The following is a 20,362-nucleotide window of genomic DNA, read 5'->3' as shown; positions in this document are numbered from 1 at the left end:
AGCATTCTCATCTGTCAAATGGGGATGCGCCACCTGCCTTACCTATTTCTCAGGGCCCTGGGAAAGCAGGAATGGGAAGTCTAGTCTTATCCTGGCCCTCAGTTCTTACTCGAGGAGCCTTCTGGGAGATTCAAAAGGGGTGTGGAGGCTGAGGGATGCTAAGTGCCACTAACTCTTTACCTCTGCACCTATTCAGGGAGGGGCAGGAGACAGGCACCCAGTACCCAGCGATCAAGGCCTCTTCATCCCATCCAGGGACCTCCCGGATGGGACAAGGATGTCATAGCTCTCCTCTGTGAAGAGGGACTCCCACCTGGAAGAGTCTGACAATATCAAGCCTTGCCTCCTCAGGCAGTACTGCGGGCCTTAAAGGGAGAGACAGCCGGCTAGAGAAACTTAAGGAGACTGAAACAGCAGAGAGGCAAGCAAGTGAGACAGAGGGAAAGAGAAGGTGGGAGAGAAATGAAGGTGCAAACAGGCAGAGAGAGAAAGGGAAAGTGAAGTAGCCAGAGAACAGAAACAGAAAGAGTAGGACAGACACGGAGACACGGGGACAGACACGGAGACACGGAGACAGACTGACAGCGCGCGAGTTGTCCGGGAGGCGGGGAAGACAAAGGGGACCATCCCGTATTATTAACTGGTCTGGCCTTCTAGACACCCCGTTCCCCACAAAGAAAAGCCTATGGGACGGGAGGAGGGGGCCGGAGCGAGCAGCGGCTCCCCCCGGCCCCCTCCCCGGCTCCCGGCCCCCGCCCGGCCCCCGGGTCCCTCCCGGCCCCCTCGCTCACCTGCCAGCGCCAGGATCTGGGCCTTGTGGAGCAGCAGCGCGCCCCAGTCGCGGGGGGCGCGCGGGGGGCTCTCGGGCCCAGCGCCCAGCTCCTCCGGGCCCCGGTACACGGCGTACACCTTCTGGTTGTCAAAATCCAGCCGCGAGCGGGGGCTGAAGTCGCGCACGCACGACACGGGCAGCGCGTAGCAGACGTTGTCCTCCAGGAACCGCACAAAGGCGTACATGGTGGGCGCGGGGGGCGGGCCCCGCTCGGCCGGTCAGCCCGCGGGGCGGGCGCGGAGGTGGGGACCCGGCGCGGGGCGCGAGCCGCGCGGCCGGGCCGGGGGCGGGGGCGGCTCCCCAGGGCCCGGGCTCCCCCCGCTGTTATTGTTCCTGAAAGCCCCGCTCTGCCAATCGGCTGCTCTCGCCTGGGCGCGGAACCGGGAGGGAGGGGGGCGGGGGGCGGGGGGCGGGGGGCGAAGGAGGGGGTTTGGAAGCGCACCGCCACTCGCGAAGTCAGACCCGAGCAATCACAACCGGAGTGCGATTCGCCGAGGGAAGGGGAAAGGGCCGAGAGACTGCATTGCAATAATGATAATAACAATAGCCTTGCGGGAGGGGAAAAAAAAAATGCATTGACTAATCATCAGAGTCGCGCTGCATGCTGGATTCGCCGCTTCAACAATCGCGCTACAAACCAAATTGCATGGTAGCAAAACTGCACTTCAAAGGAGAGGAGAGTGTGAGGGAAGAAATGTAGGGCGAGGGGCAAGCTTGTTTGCATTCCTAAGTGTAAACTCGCACTTGCAAGCAAGCAGAATTTTGGAGTATTTCAAATAATTCTAAGCACTCCCCTCAACCCCTTTAGTTCACTTTCTTTTTCTTTTTGGCAGAAACTGCCAGCTCCCCTGTGGGGAGGGTCAGTCAACTAGAAATATTCCCCCTGTGCTACCAAACTAGTTCTGACCAGAAACTGGGGCTTATCTGGGATTTCTAGTTGGACCAGCTGGCTGGGATGGTGGAGAGTTTATCAAGGGCCTCAAGGGCCCCTCTCAGCTGGAAGGAGCAGGGTAGCCTCTCTCCCCTGTAGTCTTCCAGCAGTGAGGTCCCCTCCACAGCATGCAGGTCTCTAAACTGGGACCTGCTGGAATGAGCAGGGAGGGGAGGGTTGTTCCGGGGAAGGCAAACCCAGGGCTAGCCGAGCATTTCTGGGGCACCTCTAGGAGTTCAGGAACGGGACTCTGTGGAACAGCAGTCTTTGCTCTGTCCCTAGTGTCACAGGCAGAAGAGAACCTCGAGGGGCTTGTGTCCCCCGGAAAAGTATGAACACCATCAGCCTAAAGAGGGCTGACTGGGGCTGTTGCTCATAGGCGCCTCATCCCACGTTAGAGGGGGACAGCATCTTCACATTGAGGCCTCTGAGAGGGTGGACTTTGTATCCAGTGTGGCTACTTATATTCCCATTGCTTAGCACAAACTTGGCATTTGGTAGGGGCTCAGTAAATTTTGGGTGGAAAATAATAATAATTAAAAATCCACATTCACCCAGCCATCCAATCACACCCATTTATTCAAGCAACCAGTATTCATTGGGTATGCACCACATGCCAGATTCTGGGCTAAGGGCTGGTGGTAGAGAGAGGAAAACACACAGGATAAACACCTGGATCTCTTGCAGTGTTAGACAGTGTACAAGAGCCTGAGTCTTGATTTTGGATTTCTGTGCTGAAATTAGGTTACTATGAATAACCCTCCTCTGTCCTGGAAACACAGTCTGGTCAGAAAGTATTAAGAAAGTATAAGTAATTATGTTACAATGAGAAAAGTGTTCTCATAGAGGAATGTTGAATGGAGGTGGCAGACTGAATTACATATTATATATTTTAAAAAATTCATTTTAATGAACTCAACCTGTAAGAAAAAAGCAAAATGAATGTGCCAAAATGTTTCTTAGTAGTCGTGGGTGACTTTGTTTTCCTTTGTGTGTTTATGTTTATATAGCCATTTTCCCCAATAAGCAGGTATTACTTTATAATCAGAAAGCATTAAACAATATTTTTTTAAAAAGCACTATGCTCACATTTCAGATTAGCTACATGAATGATTAAGTAGATAAGCCAAAAACCCCATCAACACATTCTCCCCAGATCCAACTGTACAGGTCAGATTGAGTTCCCTGAAACGGAGCCTCTGATACACACACAGATAGGACCACATGTTGTATGGATGCCTCTGTTGCCCCACATACTTGTGGAAAAAAGAGAAGCCACTCTGAATTGTTCCAGCAGGTTTACCTTCATGATTATGATTTGTTTGGACTGATCTTGCATGCGTTTTTATTTTAAGAATACATTCCTATGGTGGTCAAGGGGAAGTAATGTGTAACAAGATTTCTGATTTAAAAGATGAATCATGCAGAGCTGGCCATATTAAATGAAATACCATGAAACTCCAAACTATGTTTGCAAAATAATTTCAAGTAGCACCCTGGCCAACCTCCTAGCCCGTCTAGATGAGCGTGACCTCACAGTACATTACCAGTCTCATCTCTTATCACCTTCCTGGACATTCCAGTACATTTCAGATACATTAAACTATTTGGCATCTTCCAAGAGAGCATGTTTTATCAGGATCTCAAGCCTCTGTGCGTTTTCTGCCCTCATCCTAGGGAGTTCTTCCTCCCCGGAGTACACATTGACCTCACCCTCCCCTGAAGGCCAGTGCACAAGTCACCTCCTCTGTGAAGCTTCCCCAACCAATCTCTCTCCTCAAGCACAGGCAGTTTCTTTCTACTATTTTGTCCATCACATTTTATCTTCCCTCATTAGAATGAGCTCTCTGGAGGTGCGGGGGTGACAAAAAGGCTGGGTAACCTCAGCATCCTAGCGCGGAACTGGGGAGAAAATGCTAGTAAAACAAAGGCATTAAAGAAAGACACCGCATGAATAACAAACCTCTTGCATGCTTTTGCTGAACATCTGTCCCATCTTTTCAGAGTTGGAGCTGAATCTCAGTTGTCTTTCCCATTCCCAGTAACCAATGTGTCCATCATGATTGCTCTCTTTGTGAGACAGACACATCCATGAACATATTAAGTACCACTGCACCCTCAGGTTCAAACAAATTCTCCACCTAAGGCAGTGTAAATAGTTCTCTTAAGGGGGCAGTTTCATTTTCCAAGAACCCAGAAAGAAGAAAAGAACAAATAATGACATGGATGCCAACAGAGTAAACCTGGACTCAATACGTTTTCTTGCAGGTGCACAGAATGGATTCTAGAGAAGGAATGGCATGAACAGGATGTTCAAAGAGACAGCGTTCAGCAGCCTAAAGGCAACAGAAAGACAACCAGAGTTTCTGCTTCCTGTGTGTATCACATAGTCTTTTAACACAGCTTCTAGGGAACCTACTAAGTGTGTATCCTTTGTCCTAGTGAAAACTGGAGTCAGAGTACCTCTTAGATCCAGAGACTGTTGCCCCAGGCTTTACACATACCAGAAACTCAAGATGTTGATGATTCAGTGATTGGCAAACAAAGAGAGTTCAAAAGTACATATTTCAGACTTAAAAGAGGTGGTTAAAAATGTCCTGTTCGACCAAATCACGTTTCAACCTCCTCTTCAGTATCCCTGCCAAATGGTCATCCAAACACTTCTTATATGGTTCTAATGTTAGGAAGTTTACCAGCATCCCTTATCTTTGGGACACTACTGACTGTTAGAAAGGTCTTTCAGACTTACACTGATGCAGAACCTTTCCCCCTGTAACTGTCATACTAAGTTCACCACCAAGACTCTCATGCCAGCCCATCAGATATGGAAAAACTTGGGATCCTATCTCATTAGGATCTTTGTCTTCTGCCCAGACATCTTCACTTCCTTCACCTGTCTTTCCTCATATGACCCGGTTTCAATGATGATAATTGTGATATCTACTTTTCTTCCTCCAACGCTCATGCCAGCCACCAAGTATATATGATTTCAATTAATTTCACACCGAACCTTTGAAGTGGGTATTATGAACCTCATGATAGAGTTAAAAAAAACTGGCCAAAGAGTTTGGCTCTGGGGAATCCTGGAAAGCCTGTGGTCATATTTGCATTTTAGACATTTTGGATTAGAAATGGTGTGGGTAAGGATTGAGGGGAAGCAGGACTGGGGAGTGGGAGGCCCACGATGAGGCTGCCTGTCTTCTCCCTGCCCCTCCCCTGACTCCCTCTTCCTACCAGCCAAATGTACTTAGCCTCTCTTCCAAGTTACTTTAATGGAGCAGAAAATGTACACATCTGGGGCAGCTTTGCGACTGTGTCTCCTCGCGCTTTCCTGTCGAGCTTTGCAGAGCCTTGGGTTAATGTCAAGCTCCTTCAGTTTAGCCAGCTGAAGCATGATCAGTGGCAGCAGGGGGACTTATGTTTCATATTACTGCATGGAATTCTCAATGTACTTTGCAAAACTATTTTAAGGAGACCTGGGTTCTGTGAGTTTTTAAAGCAACTGGAGCGTGTCTTTTCAACCTCTCTGCTAATGATTGACCACATTTTTTCATGATTTTGCCTTTTTTACCCCCGTGATATTTAATTTGACTTTTTAAGTCTTTGCTTAAAAAAAAAATTTTTTTTTTTAATTCTGTCCAGAAAAACAACTTGCTGTGCTATGAGCTCAGGGCCATTGTCTTTTCAGGCTGATTCAAGGAAGGAATGTTGACACATGGCTGGGAGGATCTGGGACTGTTGGGAGGCCCATGCTGGGCATTACCCTGAACTGCTACTATCACCAAAACGGTGGCATAAACACAGTATATCCTTGTGAACTCCTGATGGTGAAGTCTGGCTGAGTTTGACAGTGGGCTTTTAGGCGGGGGAGGAGAGGGACAAGAGACAGGGGGAAGGAAGGAAAGAGAGGACTTGTATGTTGAGAACAACCTCAAAGGCCAGTGAACACTGCCTGGAGTTAGAGGGAATGCCAACTTGTCATGTAGGTGACAACCTGGAGGGCCAAAGGAATGTGGACTCTAGAATCAGACCTCTGCTGTAACTTTGGGCAAGACAGTTTGCCTCCCTCAGTTTCCTTACCCATAAAATGAGGCCAATAATATGTACCTTCTGAATGTATTGTGAGAATTGGGACAGGAGTTTTTACTTTTTCTGTGTATCAGAATCACTTGGGGAACATAAAAATATGCCACTCCCAGGTCCTGTCCCCCAACATCCTATGATACAACTGGTCTGGGGATGGGACCTGGGAAATGTTTTCTTTTTTAGTTCCTGGATTATTTTAAAATCAGACCATGTTGAGCATGTCTGAGTTGGAAGATTTTTAGGTAACATGGTAGTCACAAAGAAATTGCTCAGCAAATCCTAGATACTATATTCAGGGAAAATACACAGGGCTCTGAAATGTTTGTTTGAAAAGTGACACACTCAGATGACCATTATATCTATTACTGTTGGCAAGAATCCCTTAGAAGAAATGGAGTGGCCCTCAGAATAAACAAAAAGAGTCTGAAATGCAGTACTTGGGTGCAATTTCAAAAATGACAGAATGATCTCTGTTCATTTCCAAGGCAAACCATTCAATATCACAGTAATCCAAGCCTATGTCCCAACCAGTAACTCTGAAGAAGCTGAAGTTGAATGGTTGTGTGAAGACCCACAAGACCCTCTAGAACTAACAGTCAAAAAAGATGTCCTTTTCATTATAGGACACTGTAATGCAGAAGTAGGAAGTCAAGAGATACCCGGAGTAACAGGCAAATTTGGCCTTGGAGTACAGAATGAAGCAGGACAAAGGTTAACAGAAATTTGCGAAGAGAACGCACTGGTCATAGCAAATACCTTCTTCCAACAACACAAGAGAAGACTCTACACATGAACATCACCAGAAGGTCAATACCGAAATCAGATTGATTATATTATTTGCAGCCTAAGATGGCTCAGATCATGAACTCCTTATTGCCAAATTCAGACTGAAATTGAAGAAAGTAGGGAAAATCGCTAGACCATTCAGGTATGACCTAAATCAAATCCCTTACAATTATACAGTGGAAGTGACAAATAGATTAAATGGATTAGATCTGATAGACAGAGTGCCTGAAGAACTATGGACAGAGGTTTGCGAAATTATACAGGAGGCAGTGATCGAGACCATCCCCAAGAAAAAGAAATGCAAAAAGGCAAAATGTTTGTCTAAGGAGGCCTTACAAATAGCTGAGAAAAGAAGAGAAGCAAAAGGCAAAGGAGAAAAGGAAAGATATACCCATTTGAATGCAGAGTTCCAAAGAAGAGCTAGGAGAGGTAAGAAAGTCTTCGTCAGTGATCAATGCAAAGAAATTGAGGAAAACAATAGAATGGGAAAGACTAGAGATCTCTTCAAGAAAATTAGAGCTACCAAGGGAACTTTTCATGCAAAGTTTGGCACAATTAAGGACAGAAATTGTATGGACCTAACAGAAGCAGAAGATATTAAGAAGAGGTAGCAAGAATACACAGAAGAACTGTACAAAAAAGATCTTCACCACCCGAATAATTACAATGGTATGGTCACTCACCTAGAACCAGACATCCTGGAACATGAAATCAAGTGGGCCTTAGGAAGCATCACTGCGAACAAAGCTAGTAGAGGTGATGGAATTCCAATTGAGCTATTTCAAATCCTAAAAGATGATGCTATGAAAGTGTTGCACTCAATATGTCAGCAAATTTGGAAAACTCAGCAGTGGCCATAGGACTGAAAAAGGTCAGTGTTCATTCCAGTCCCAAAGAAAGACAATGCTAAAGAATGTTCAAACTACTCATTGCACTCATCTCACACGCTAGCAAAGTAATACTCAAAATTCTATAAGCCAGGATTCAACAGTACATGAACCGTGAACTTCCAGATGTTCAAGCTGGATTTAGAAAAGGCAGAGGAACCAGAGATCAAATTGCCAACATCCACTGGATCATCAAAAAAGCAAGAGAGTTCCAGAAAAACACTTATTTATGCTTTATTGACTATGCCAAAGCCTTTGACTGTGTGGATCATAACAGACTGTGGAAAATTTTTCAAGAGATGGGAATAGCAGACCACCTGACCTGCCTCCTGAGAATTCTGTATGCAGTTCAAGAAGCAACAGATAGAACTGGACATGGAACAACAGACTGGTTCCAAATCAGGAAAGGAGTAGGTCAAGGCTGTATATTGTCACCCTGCTCATTTAAATGTATGCAGAGTACATTGTGCAAAATGTTGGGCTGGATGAAGCACAAGCTGGAATCAAGATTGCCAGGAGAAATATCAATAATCTGAGATATGCAGATGGCACCACCCTTATGGTACAAAGCGGAGTAACTAAAGAGCCTCTTGATGAAAGTGAAAGAGAAGAGTGAAAAAGTTGGCTTAAAGCTCAACTTTCAGCAAACTAAGATCATGGCATCTGGTCCCATCACTTCATGGGAAATAGATGGGGGAAACAATGGAAACTGAGACTTTATTTTTTGGGGCTCCAAAATCACTGCAGATAGTGACTGCAGCCATAAAATTATAAGACGCTTGCTCCATGGAAGAAAAGTTATGAGTAACCTAAACCCCATATTAAAAAGCAGAGACATTAGTTTGCTAACAAATGTCCATCTAGCAAAGCTATGGTTTTTCTAGTAGTCACATATGGATGTGAGAGTTGGACTATAAAGAAATCTGAGCTCAGAAGAATTGATGCTTTTGAACTGTGGTGTTGAAGAAGACTCTTGAGAGTCCCTTGGACTGCAAGGAGATCCAACCAGTCAATCCTAAAGGAAATCAGTCCTGAATATTCACTGGAAAGACTGATGCTGAGGCTGAAGCTCCAATATTTGGCCACTTGATGTAAAGAACTGACTCACTGGAAAAGACCCTGATGCTGGGAAAGATTGAAGGTGAGAGGAGAAGGGGATGACAGAGGATGAGATGGTTGGATGGCATCACCAACTCAATGGACATGAGTTTGAGTAAGCTCCAGGAGTTGGTGATGAACAGGGAAGTTGGCATGCGGCAGTCCATGGGGTCACAAAGAGTTGGACATGACTGAATGACTGAACTGAAGTGAACTGGTGGCTCAGTTGGTAAAGAATCCGCCTGCAACGTGGGAGACCCAGGTTCAATCTCTGGGTGGGGAAGATCACTTGGAGAAGGAAATGGTAACCTAGGCCAGTATTCTTGCCTGGAAGATCCCATGGACAGAGGAGTCTGGCAGGCTACAGTCCATGGGGTTGTAAAGAGTTGGACATGACTGACAGACTTGGCACACTTGCTTCCTTACTAAGTGTGTGGTCATGGACAAATATCTTAATCTCTCCGAGCCTCAGTTTCTTCTTGGAAATATTAATACAGCTTCATAGAGTTGCTGTGAGAATTAAATGAGATAACCCATATAAAATGTTTGGCACAGTAGCTGACACATAGTGAGTTCTCATTATATGATAGTTGCTATTATTGTTATTATTATTATTGTCACTATCGTTATTGTTACTAGAATGCTTATCCCCATGCTGAAAGTAAGACTGAATATAATGAGATAAATTATCCTGATAATTATCTAACAAGCACTCCATAATGCTTCGATCCCAGAGCCATTCTTTTTAAACCAGAGCCTGTGGGCACAGGGTTGTAGTCACCAAAGGCAGACCCAGATCTCATAAGTTCAAAAGCTATTGAGGCTATGGGCCTCGCCCAGACCTGCTGCAGCAAACACTTCCAGGAGAATGTATTCGGATCCATTGAGTCATTCTTTCAAACTTACTTTTTGTGTTTTCTTCAAAGAAATAAAAAACATGTATGGATTATGTAAAATCTAAAATGCAGAAGTGTTTACAGCAGTCTGAAGCCAGATGTCTTGGCCTGATCAAGCAGGCAACACAGTGGTCGAGTTCAACCCATCAGATCTCAACTACATTTTGATCTCATGTTGGTCACGCTCAGGAGTTGGCTACATGAATGATCTGAACCCAGGCATTTTAGTCTAGGTGTGTATACTCCGCATTAGCAAAGCAAAGCAAACCAATTCCCAATGGTTGAAGACCAAAAAAAAAAAAAAAAAAATTTGTGAATAGAAGAGGGAGAAGAAATGCTGTCACCAAGGAAGAGCATTTGAATTGGTTTTGAAAAAGAAACCAAAAAATTAGCCTACCTGGGAAGAAAGCAACTTGCCTCACCTATGAATTTCAATCAGGGGACTATTAGTTTTAGAAACCGCCTCTGGTTTCTGTTATTAATTCATTCTGTTACTTTTCAGCTGAAATGTCACTTCCCCAGGAAAGGCTTGCTGGCATGCTCCTCCCATCCCCCTTCATAGACTAGCTCAGGTCCCTGTTACGTATTTCCACTGCCACTTATATTTTTTTTTTCATGAAGTTTATTATAGTATATATTTATTCTATTATTGTCTGTCTCTGCCACTAGGTCAAAAGCCTCCTCTAGGAAAGAGGTCCTATCTTTCTTCTTCACCAGTGTATCCTAGCACCCAGCCTGGCATAAGGCAGACTCTAAACAAATACGTGTTGAAAGAATGCATATCTGAAACAGACCCTGGAGGAGAGAGAAGCCTGCAAAGATGAGGTGGGAGAGGTGTCCCAAGGGCCTTGTTCTGTCCCTCTGAGTCTTATCTTCCTCTTGAGAGTGTCTGTGTGTTTCTGGGCCCCCACCATGTCTGGCCCCCATAATTTGGCCCCTCAAAACAATAAAAGCCCTCAATTTTCCTTTAGAACCACTGGACAGACTGACATTTTCAAAATGTTTTCCTAAATGTAAAGAGAGAAAAAAATGGAAATAATTATAGAAAAATTGTCACATTGACAATCACACATAGTTATCACACACTGGAACCAACAATAAATGTAATAGTATCAAGAACCTCACTGACACAGTCCATGGGCCTCCTGGGACACAAGGTAGTGATTTTTGCCTCATCCTACAAGGCTAAACTTCCTTTTTATCCTGCTGTTAGCTAGGTGTCACTGACTCTCAAAGCCCTACTCATGGTGAACACTGGCTCATTCTAGTATTTTGATGATTCCAACATTATTTGGGAGGTAATAGGGCAACTTTGCTTCAGTGGCCACATGCTAGTTCTCGGTTATCATCTCTGCTCATTTCAAGCACCTGTGGCTCAGAATATCTGCCCATCACAGGTCCACAGAGGGCCAGAGTGCACCCCACATTGTCATCACTCTTGGACTTTTGTTTGATAACTCTGGACTGCCATTCTGGGTCAGAGGCACACAAGAGAACATTCATTCATGGAACTGAATCTTCTCAGAAGCACACAAAACCATGAATAACTCTGATTTTCTTAAGAATATATCCTAACCACACCATAAATTCAATACGAAATCTGAAGAATGGTATGAAAACAAGAACTAACAACTATTGATTTCCATGATAGGATCTATTCAGGCTGCTTTATACATATCACCTTTAATATTTTCAGAACACTCACAAGTTTTGATATTTACATTTTTTTTTCCTACCGAGGAAATTAAGACTTATAGAGGTGACAGAGTTGCTTATAATCCTGTGAGAACCCCTGAACCTTAGTTTCTTAACCCAGAATCTGGTTTCAAGGACTGCTTTGATATAGGCCTTACCTCAGAGTTTCCTGGGCAACAAGGAACTGAACTGATTGTGGAGTTTCATCCCTACTCTTTTTTTAGAGGCTTGAATCCTGACTAGAGATCTGAGAACTAGATCTTAGGGAAACGTCTAATATCTATCAATCCATGCATCCCTAGATTGAGTAGCTAATGATTCTGAGAATATTGATGATGTGACTACCATAACTACATTATCTAGGGTTTCTGAAACCATGTTTACTTACTCCAGAGACCCTGAATTCTTTTTAAAGAACTCTGAGGTTTCTAGCTCAAGCAGATTTCTATATTCTTATAGCCTGTGTTGATAGCCAGGGAAAAACTATTGGGGATTACTTGTTACCACAAAGTCTGGAAGGAGCCTCCACTGAGCCAGAACAGAAGACCGGAGAGCTCCAGTTAGAGAAATCTCTGTGAGAAATGTCACCCCACCCCATTCTTACCCTCTGTTACTTGGAGGAATAAGAACAAGAAGAGAAATAACAGCCATGAATTTTTGTGGAATGTTTACTGCCCGGAGCCAGCGTGAGGAACTCCGCCCGTGGCAAAGGTCATGAGGAAGGAGGCTCGGCATATGCAAAGGTGGGATCGAGCCTCAGGAATTCCCCTGGAAATTCTCAAGCATCTACCCCCAAAACCAGAGTCTGCCTACTTTACTGCTTTGTGCTCTCACCTACACCTCTGACTTTACGGGGGGCTGTCCCCCACCACCATCTCTCTCTCTGAAAAGAGTTAACTTACAGCTTGGCGCCTGACTTTAGAATAATCACCTTTAAAGAAAAATAAGTTTTCTGAAGAAAGGGTCATAAAATGTTAACAGGCCTCCTGGCCAGAAGATAATGTAAATCACCTAAACTTTTGCATATGATAAGTTTGCAGGAAGAAAGCCTGGCTTCGATAAGGATCAAGGACTGCTGACCTTGCATGACTCTACCCCTTCCCCCATTATCCTCTATGCACAACTTAAGGTATAAAAACTACTTTGGAAAATTAAGTGCGGGCCTTGCTCACCGAAGCTTGGTCTCCCCATGTCGTTCTTTCTCTCACCTTCTGGCTGAATTCCCATCTGGAGCATGGAGGCTCGCCAAGCCTACTAATTTTGCCTGGGCTTCTAAGATCTGACCGGGGAGGCCTTAGTGTCTCCTCTCCTTCGGGAGAATGGGAGGATGCCTGTGGCCTACGTGTGTGGTGCAAACTCCTTGTCTTGGAGTTTTATTGGTTTTCCACGTAAACCAAGTTATTCAGCTTCTTTTCTCCACTGAATTTTTTCACTGAGCTATCCCTATTTAACCACTCTTTATATCTCTAATTAACAAGTAAGCTATTGTCTCCTGATCGCCGACGCCGTCTCCCCTTCAAATTCCCTGGACCCACTGGGGCTGGACCCCGGCAGTTTACCTCATACTAGGCTTTACATACATTTCTCATTTAATCCTCAAAGCAATTCTGGGTGGCAGGTACTATTATTAATAGTATCAGCCACATTTGAGGGTTGAAGAAACCTAGGTATAGGGATGCTAGCTAACTTTCCCAAGGTCACATAGGAGTATATGGTGGAGCCAGGGTCCAAACTCAGGCTACCTGACTCTAGAGGCCCAACCACGGATTTGTACTCCAACCCTGGCTTCATCTGGGTCAGACTCTTGACCCAGTGAGGGTTACCTCTCCCTGGGGAGGTGATAAATCATCCATCCTCAGAGGGTCATCTACTGGTTTTCAAGGGATGGCCAGACCACTCTGATTGTCCCAGGTGAGACCCTTGCAGGCACTATCTCAGAAAACATCCTGGATTTTATTAACATTTTCATCCCATGTTATGGTGGATGGGAATGTACTAGATTCAGTCAGAAGTATAAAGACGGCTTTCTTTTACTTACTCAAAATCAGTTTATTTATTTAGTACCACAATAGGGCCAGCTATTATCCCAACCAAAAAAAAAAAAAAGTTCCTGACCTCTAAGCTTTTCTATTGTAATGGAAAGTGACTCTTCTATACATTTTTGTTGTTGTTGATAGTCTTTTTCATATATTCCTTTAGTTTACTCTATGACACCTACCCTAACAGAACTTAGAACCCTCCTTCATCCACTAATAGAGTCTGGAGGCTCCCTCCACCTTCTTTGAGGCAGGAGTTCACCCACCCCATAGGATTCTTACACTGTATTGAAACTTCTCTTTAGAGATATTTATATCTTTGTTCACCTGGAATAAGAGACTTTTTTTTTTCTCTCTCTAACTCAGTCAATCAGTCATTTGGTGGGTGAATTTGTGGTGGGTGAACTGTGTGCAGAATATCAGAACCCCACCTCCCCTTCTTTACTATCAGGTACATCTTTATTATTATGGAAAATAAATGGCTAGAACAGAGGAAGAAGAGATTACTCAGTTAAGGGTGCCGCTTATTTGTTTTTTCTAAAATATAGGATAGGCAAGGGTATATAAGACTCTGGATGAGGTGGCCAGACAGTTTAACTCAATTGGCAGAAAGAATAAGGACCTGGGCAGGCCCCACCCAACCCTGCTAATGCATACTTCCTTTGCTGGGCCATCAGATAGTCTCTAATCACTGAACTCTGCTTTTGGCTCCAGGACCCGGATCAAAGAGGTGGCCAGCACAGAAGAAGTAATGAGGCAACAGGAAAAGTGAAATATGCACAGGCTTTAGACCCAGAGATGTGTTCAATTATTGTTCCATTACCTTGAGCAAATCTCTTTCAGGTTTCTCAACTATCAAATAGAATCCTATAAAGGGTCCAAAAGACTATGTGTGGAAAGAGACTGGCAGGATCAATGCCTCATGCATAGTAGGTCCCATGAAAACCAGTTGTCTTCTTCATTCTCATCTTCTGAGAGAGTCTCTATTACCTTTTTCTCCCAGGAGGTCACTTGGACTTCCCAGGTGGCGCTAGTGGTAAAGAACTCTCCTGTCAGTGCAGGAGAGAAAAGAGATGCAAGGTTTAATCCCTAGGTCAGGAAGATCACCTGGAGAAGGAAGGCCATGGCAGCCCACTCCAGCATTCTTGCCTGGAGAATCCCATGGACAGAGGAGCCTGGCGGGCTACAGCCCATAGGATGGCAAAGAGTCAGACAGGACTGAAATAATTCAGCATGCACACACCAGGAGGTCACCGGGTAACGGTAGGATGGATCACCAGAAGCCAGGTATCTGGGGGTTCAGTATCTTCCCCCCTCTCCCCAAAGACTGGCCAACATTACTGCAGAGATACCACTCACCATTCTCTCCTGGCCAACCCTGGGGCAGTGTGCTTTGTTTGAGAAAGCTGGGACCTTAGCAAGATTTGCACTTTTATCTTAAAAAAGTTTAGGACTTAAGCTGAGTTTGGGGTTTTATTGTCTGCTTTTAAAATTATGTTCAGCTTTTTATATTTAAAATATGCCTTCTAAATTGTGAAACACAGTGTTCTCAATCATAAAGTAGGATGAGTTATGTTATGCTTTTTTCTGTTCCCAGCTCTGGGTTCTCTTTTTGTCTCCTTATATGAATTTTTCTGCAGTGTCCTGACTTATGTCCTAACTTATCTGGGATACTGGCTGTGAAATTCTGGACAATATTCTTAACTCCTGTGAGACTGCCTTATGCATTCATTCATCTACTAATGACTATTTGTTGAGGGCTCATTATATGCCAAAAGCTTTACTTAATATTTGGGAAACAGTGGAAAGCTGGACAGACTGTTTTCTTCCATAAAATGGGAAACTAAGCTTTTAGGATTGAGAAAAGCAAATGAGATAGTATAGGTAAAAGAGAAGAAGAGGCAAAGAAAAGGACTGAAGTTTATTGAGATCTTTGTCCCTGGCAGTGTTAGATGCTTCACATGCAATGCTCATCATCACCTTACAGACCCATCAGCTGAGGATTGGAGAGGAAAAGTTAGGGCCTAAGTTACATCCTGGATTCAAACTCCACTCTGCTCTGTTGCTTCTCATGGTACCTGGCATATTGCTTGTCATTTGCTAGGTGTGTTAATTCCCATTACAAACTCCATGTAGAATCTGGGAGGCTGTACTCCTTTTCCTGCTAGCTTCCTGACATCTGACAGCACCAACTGTGATCTGGATAGAGTAAGAGGTACTTGAATGAAAGGTCCAAATCCTATCCCCTGGTCCCTTAGGGGGCAAGATGCAAAGAAAGCTTACGAAAGGCAGTGGCATAGGGGGACATATGCATGAAGCTTACAAATTTAAATTTGCTGTTGGAACATGCAAACAGTTATTAGTAACTTCAAGTCATCAGGGGAAGGACTCTGTGGTCTTCAGGCATCCAGATTCATCAGCTTAGGGGAAATCCAGGACGTGGACTCTTGGCAAGAAAAACATTTCTTTTCCCAAGTCAACACATCACTGCTGCTTTGACCTTTAAAGATGAAATGATCAAAACTCTATCCCTCTGACTCTTACCACTCCCCAAGTGGAGGCAGATCTCATTTGCACAAACAACAAGGTACATTTTTCCACTTGAGATGTCCAGTGTCCAAGGAAGAAAGCATCTTCCAGGAAATGTTCACTTAGGGCCTGCACACTTTCAAGAGGCTGAAAGAAGCATAGGAAATGAAATCACCCTGCTTACACTTGGCAAGGGGGCTGCAAAATGGCCCCAAGCTAAACAAGCTGGACCTGTGCACCGGTTTTTCTTCCACCTTTCTGTTTGGACAGGTCACAGCAAGAGGACAAAACAGACTTACCAACATAGGAGCCAGATAAGTACTGTCAACATAGTTTTAATTTTTGAGAAAATACTTATCTTTGGTATTAAAAAAAGGAAGGGCTATGCCAGAGAGTGCTTGTTGCCACTGAGGAAAGTTGGGAGGGTTACCAGAATGAATAGGCAGTCAGGGTGGAATAAAAGAAGAACTCTGCAAGCAAAGAAAGGGAAAAGAAAAAAATCTTTTCCTTGGCATAAAGAAATTTCATCCTGAAGGTTCTTTTTTTCTTCTTTTCTTGGCAGTGTAATAAACACCTTAAAATAGTGTTATAAGACGGAAACAGATTCTATAGATGCGGGAAACCAAGAATAGTGATATCAGAGAACTTACAGCCCAAACCTCTCATTCTAGAAATGATTAAACTGAAGACAGAAGGACAATGATTTACCAGAAGTCAAAAAGTTTGTTTTTGACCAAATCAGTCCTGGCACCCAGCTTCTGGTGAGCCTTTCCTCTGTTGTATATTACCATGCTTGCTACTGATCATGGGAGAAAGCCTCTGGAAAAAAGGTGATCTTATCCGTGCCTCTGGCATTAGCTTATCTACTCTTGGAGAACCATAGAACTCATCATTTTCAAGGTTTAGTGTCGGGAAGCCTTTCCTACTTGGGGAGAGGGTGTCCTGCTGCCATTTCCATCTGCCCTCTCTGCCTTCCCCTCTACTCCCTAACCAACCCCCATCAGTGAGATTCTCTAACACTCTGGCCAAAGCATGAACCCAGCCCATTTTGGAGGGTTGACCTAAGCATAGCTGATGCAGTCTGGACTCCCAAAGAGGCTTGACTGAAATATGAAAGCAAAGGCACCAGAATGCAGTGGAGGGATCCAAGCTTTGATAAATCTGAGCTCCAATCCCAGCTCCACAGCCCAACAGCTGGGCAGAGCTGAGGAAGTCACTTGACTTCTCTGAAGCTTGGTCTCCTTATCTGTGGTATAGGGAGGCTTACCTCGCAGGGTACTTGATACAATTAAATAAGAGAGCATGCAGAAAGCCTCCAGTCCAGATCTTTTCACACAGTGGACACAGGTATAAACCAAAGCATTAGAAAGAAATCTGATTGAGAAAGCATAGGTGTATAGCCCAAACTCAAAAAATATTCCTTTGAGCCAGACTCTGTGCTAAATGATGTGACAGAGACAAAAAAAGAAATGGGCCTTCCCCGGGGAGAAGTCATTTTTCCCCTCACTGTTATGGGTTGAATTGTGTCCTCCCCCCAAAATCTATGTCAACGTCCTAACTCCTCATATCTGTGAATGTGACTTTATTTGGAAATTGGATGTAATTAGGTTAAAACAAGCTCATTAAGGTGGGTCCAATCCAAAATGACTGATGTCCTTATAAAAGGAGAACAATGATATGTGAAGACAGAGACACGTAGGGATAATGTGGGGTGATTACAGAGCCAAGGTGGAGAGATGCAACTGTAAAGTGAGGAAATCCAAAGGGTGATGGCCACCCCTGGAAACTGGAAGAAGCAGGACAGCCTGAGAGTGAGCATGGCTCTGCTGACATCTTGATGTTGGACTTCTAGCCTCCAGAAGAGGGAGAGAATAAATTTCTGTTGTTCTAAGCTATCCAGTTTGTGGTACTTAGTTTCAGCAGCCTTAGGAAACTAATACAATTGAGGAGACACGCAAGGGAGCCAATTCAATAACTGTAACAGAAGAAGTGGAATAACATTTATTGAGTTCCTTGTGCTGAGCCTGTTACATTTATTCAATTATGTGATCTTGGTTAAGCCAGTAAGGAAGGTTGCTTGTGAGGCTCGGGGCTAATGGAGGTATGTGTAAGTGGAGGTAGTTTGTCCAAGAAAATGGGCAGCCTGTGGCTGCCTGACTATTCCCTATAGTTGGAGTTGACACCTGAAGGATGGCTAGAAGTTCTGCAGGTATGAGAGGGTAGAGAGAGCAGACACCATTTGGGCTGAGAACCCAGTGTATGAGGAAGCAGAGAAGGATGAACTAGTTTTGGAACTCTCAGGAAACTACAAATACTTAAGCATTGCTTGGAGCATAGTGCTATCTTTCTTCTAGACTGTCTTCTCCACTTTGATACCCCACAGAACCCTCTTATTCAAAATGTCCCAAAATGAACTAGACCCTTTTTCTACCTCCATGCATACTTCTCCTTCCCTGTTCTCCCTCCTGCCTTCTCTGATTTGGTGAATGGTCCACTTACCCACCCCTCCAGCCTGGCTAGACGTCTGAGAGTGCCTGCAGGCTCAACTCTTGGAAAGTGACTTCTTTTTTGTTTCTGATTTACACCATGCTTTCTTTGCTTTGCTATCTCTGGTTCTGATGGATTCTCACTTGGCACAAGCTCTCAACTTTCCAGCTGTGTCTCTCAGCCATATTCCTTCCAGTCAAGCCTCTCTGCCAGATAATGAATGATCTATAAACAAGTTCTTAATTGCACCAGGGGAGCACATATTTAAAGAAACTTTGTGATAAAGCAAAGAATTCTTTTTATATTATGAAGAACATTTCTCTCACAATCCCTCTTAATTTATCATTTCATCTGGATTTTTGTTAGTTAGTTACTCAGTTGTGTCTGACTCTCTGTGACCCCATGGACTGTAGTCCATCAGGCTCCTCTGTCCATGGAATTCTCCAGGCAAAAATACTGGAGTGGGTTGCCATTTCCTTCTCCAGGGGATCTCCCAACCCAGGGATTGAACCCCAGTCTCCTGCATTGCAGGCAGATTCTTTACCATCTGAGCCACCAGGGAAGCCTCATTCTACACATTAAATCTAAAGGTCATCCCAGAGCAGGGTCCCTGAAACAAACAAACAAAAAAACCTGCCCAAAGGAAAGAGGGTATCATTCTGAGATGCAGCCATGCCAGGTGCTTCCTGAGATGCTCTTCTTTCTAAGTCCAGTCCCTTTGGCCCTTAAACGCAAGACATGGGTACTTGCTGGGGAGAAAGGAAATTTTGAATCCTGGCAAGAAAAGGAAGGACATGTGGATTTTTAAAAGACCTAATACATGCATGGCTCTTGTATGTTCTCTCTTCATGATAATCCCATGAACTGCTACCCATTGTATAAACAAGAAAGTTCAGCACCTTACCCAAGTTAGTGGCAGGTTGTAGGGGAGATGACTAATATAGAAGGGGTGCCTGAATTAACTGTAATGAGATTCTTGTCTCTAAGCACACCCTTTCAAGCTGTTTGGGTTATCTGGTAAGCCAGCCATATTGCCTTCTCAAAGTGGATATGAAGTCCTCGTCAAAAAGTATGCCTTCTGCCTCATGCTGACTTTCCAAGTGGGTGGGCAAGAGGCTGCAGTTTCTGAAACGTTTCTGCTCGGCTCTGCCCTCGTGCTGGGAATCAGGTGCTGCCACGGGAGGGGTGCATCCAGCCTCATGGACCCTTCAGAGAGGCAGCACCTTGGCTTGGATCTGAAATCGAATGTCCTCTAGGGAGTTTGAAAAGGTAGTTTTTGTGCAGTTCATAATGGCCCAGCTGTTGCAGAAAGAGGAAGTTAGTGGGGTGCAACAGAACCCAAAGACTGTGCCCACAGAAACCTTGCCTCTGCTCATTTGTTTCAGAAAAGAGTGTTCACAGGGCAGGCGCAGTGCTGTGTGCTGGGCTCTCTCAGCTTCTCCCTCTGGGGGGCCTCTTCCTGTCTGCACTTGCACGTGCTCAAGTCCTTCCCTCAGGCTGGCTCAGGTGGTCCTCCCTGAACCACCTCAAAACTCTTGCTCATCCTTGCCTCAGCTTTCATTTCTTCTTTATCTCCTTCTCATGAGCACTTTTGGAAACAAGCGCAGCCCATGTATTATCAGTGTCTACTCACCTCCCATTCACTCTGCAGTGCCCCCACTGCAGTCTGACCTTTGCCTGGACCTCCCAGGTTACCAATGACCTGCTGAATTCAAGGTCACTGATTCCTTCCTTTGGTCTCAGCAGCAGTCACACTGTTGACCTTGTCTTCTTCCAGAAATGTTTTCTCCTCTTGACTTTGGTTGTCTGGATTTTCTTCCTACCTCTTCTTCAATAACCCTCAATTTCCACAAGGAATCCTTTTCTCTGACCCACATTTTACATGTCAGTATTGCTCAGAATTTCGGCCTAAAATTCTCGTCTTCTTATTTTGTGTGCTCACACATTTAGAACAGACGTCTCCCCGGAGCTCCTGTCATATGTATAGAGTTGCTTACTAGACATCTGGACTTTGAGGTCTAAATGGCATCTCAAATATTCCAAACCCATCTCTTCAAACCTTTCTCCCCAAGCCTGTGTCTTCTCAAATGTTCCCTATT

At 44.5% G+C, this 20,362-nt stretch overlaps 2 protein-coding genes across 4 annotated transcripts in view; both read right to left on the bottom strand.

The window, feature by feature from the left end:
* Positions 1-1,149, bottom strand: part of BEND5 (BEN domain containing 5) — a 49,443-nt gene extending 48,294 nt beyond the window's left edge. Inside the window, exon 1 of one of the 3 annotated variants that reach the window (XM_055585955.1) lies at positions 792-1,149. In XM_055585955.1, the coding sequence (XP_055441930.1) occupies positions 792-1,017 (226 nt within the window). In that variant the 5' untranslated portion in view covers positions 1,018-1,149. The remainder of the gene's footprint in view (positions 1-791) is intronic. The other 2 variants (XM_055585957.1, XM_055585956.1) reach the window with 2 other exon arrangements.
* AGBL4 (AGBL carboxypeptidase 4) overlaps positions 1-20,362 on the bottom strand; it is a 1,384,238-nt gene that overhangs the window by 251,859 nt on the left and 1,112,017 nt on the right. The window lies entirely within an intron of this gene.

The sequence above is a fragment of the Bubalus kerabau genome, chromosome 6 (genome assembly GCF_029407905.1).
Source record: "Bubalus kerabau isolate K-KA32 ecotype Philippines breed swamp buffalo chromosome 6, PCC_UOA_SB_1v2, whole genome shotgun sequence".
Taxonomy (NCBI): Eukaryota; Metazoa; Chordata; class Mammalia; order Artiodactyla; family Bovidae; genus Bubalus; species Bubalus kerabau.
The sequence above is the reverse complement of the archived record's forward strand: the minus strand, read 5'-3'. Positions and strand labels throughout refer to the sequence as shown.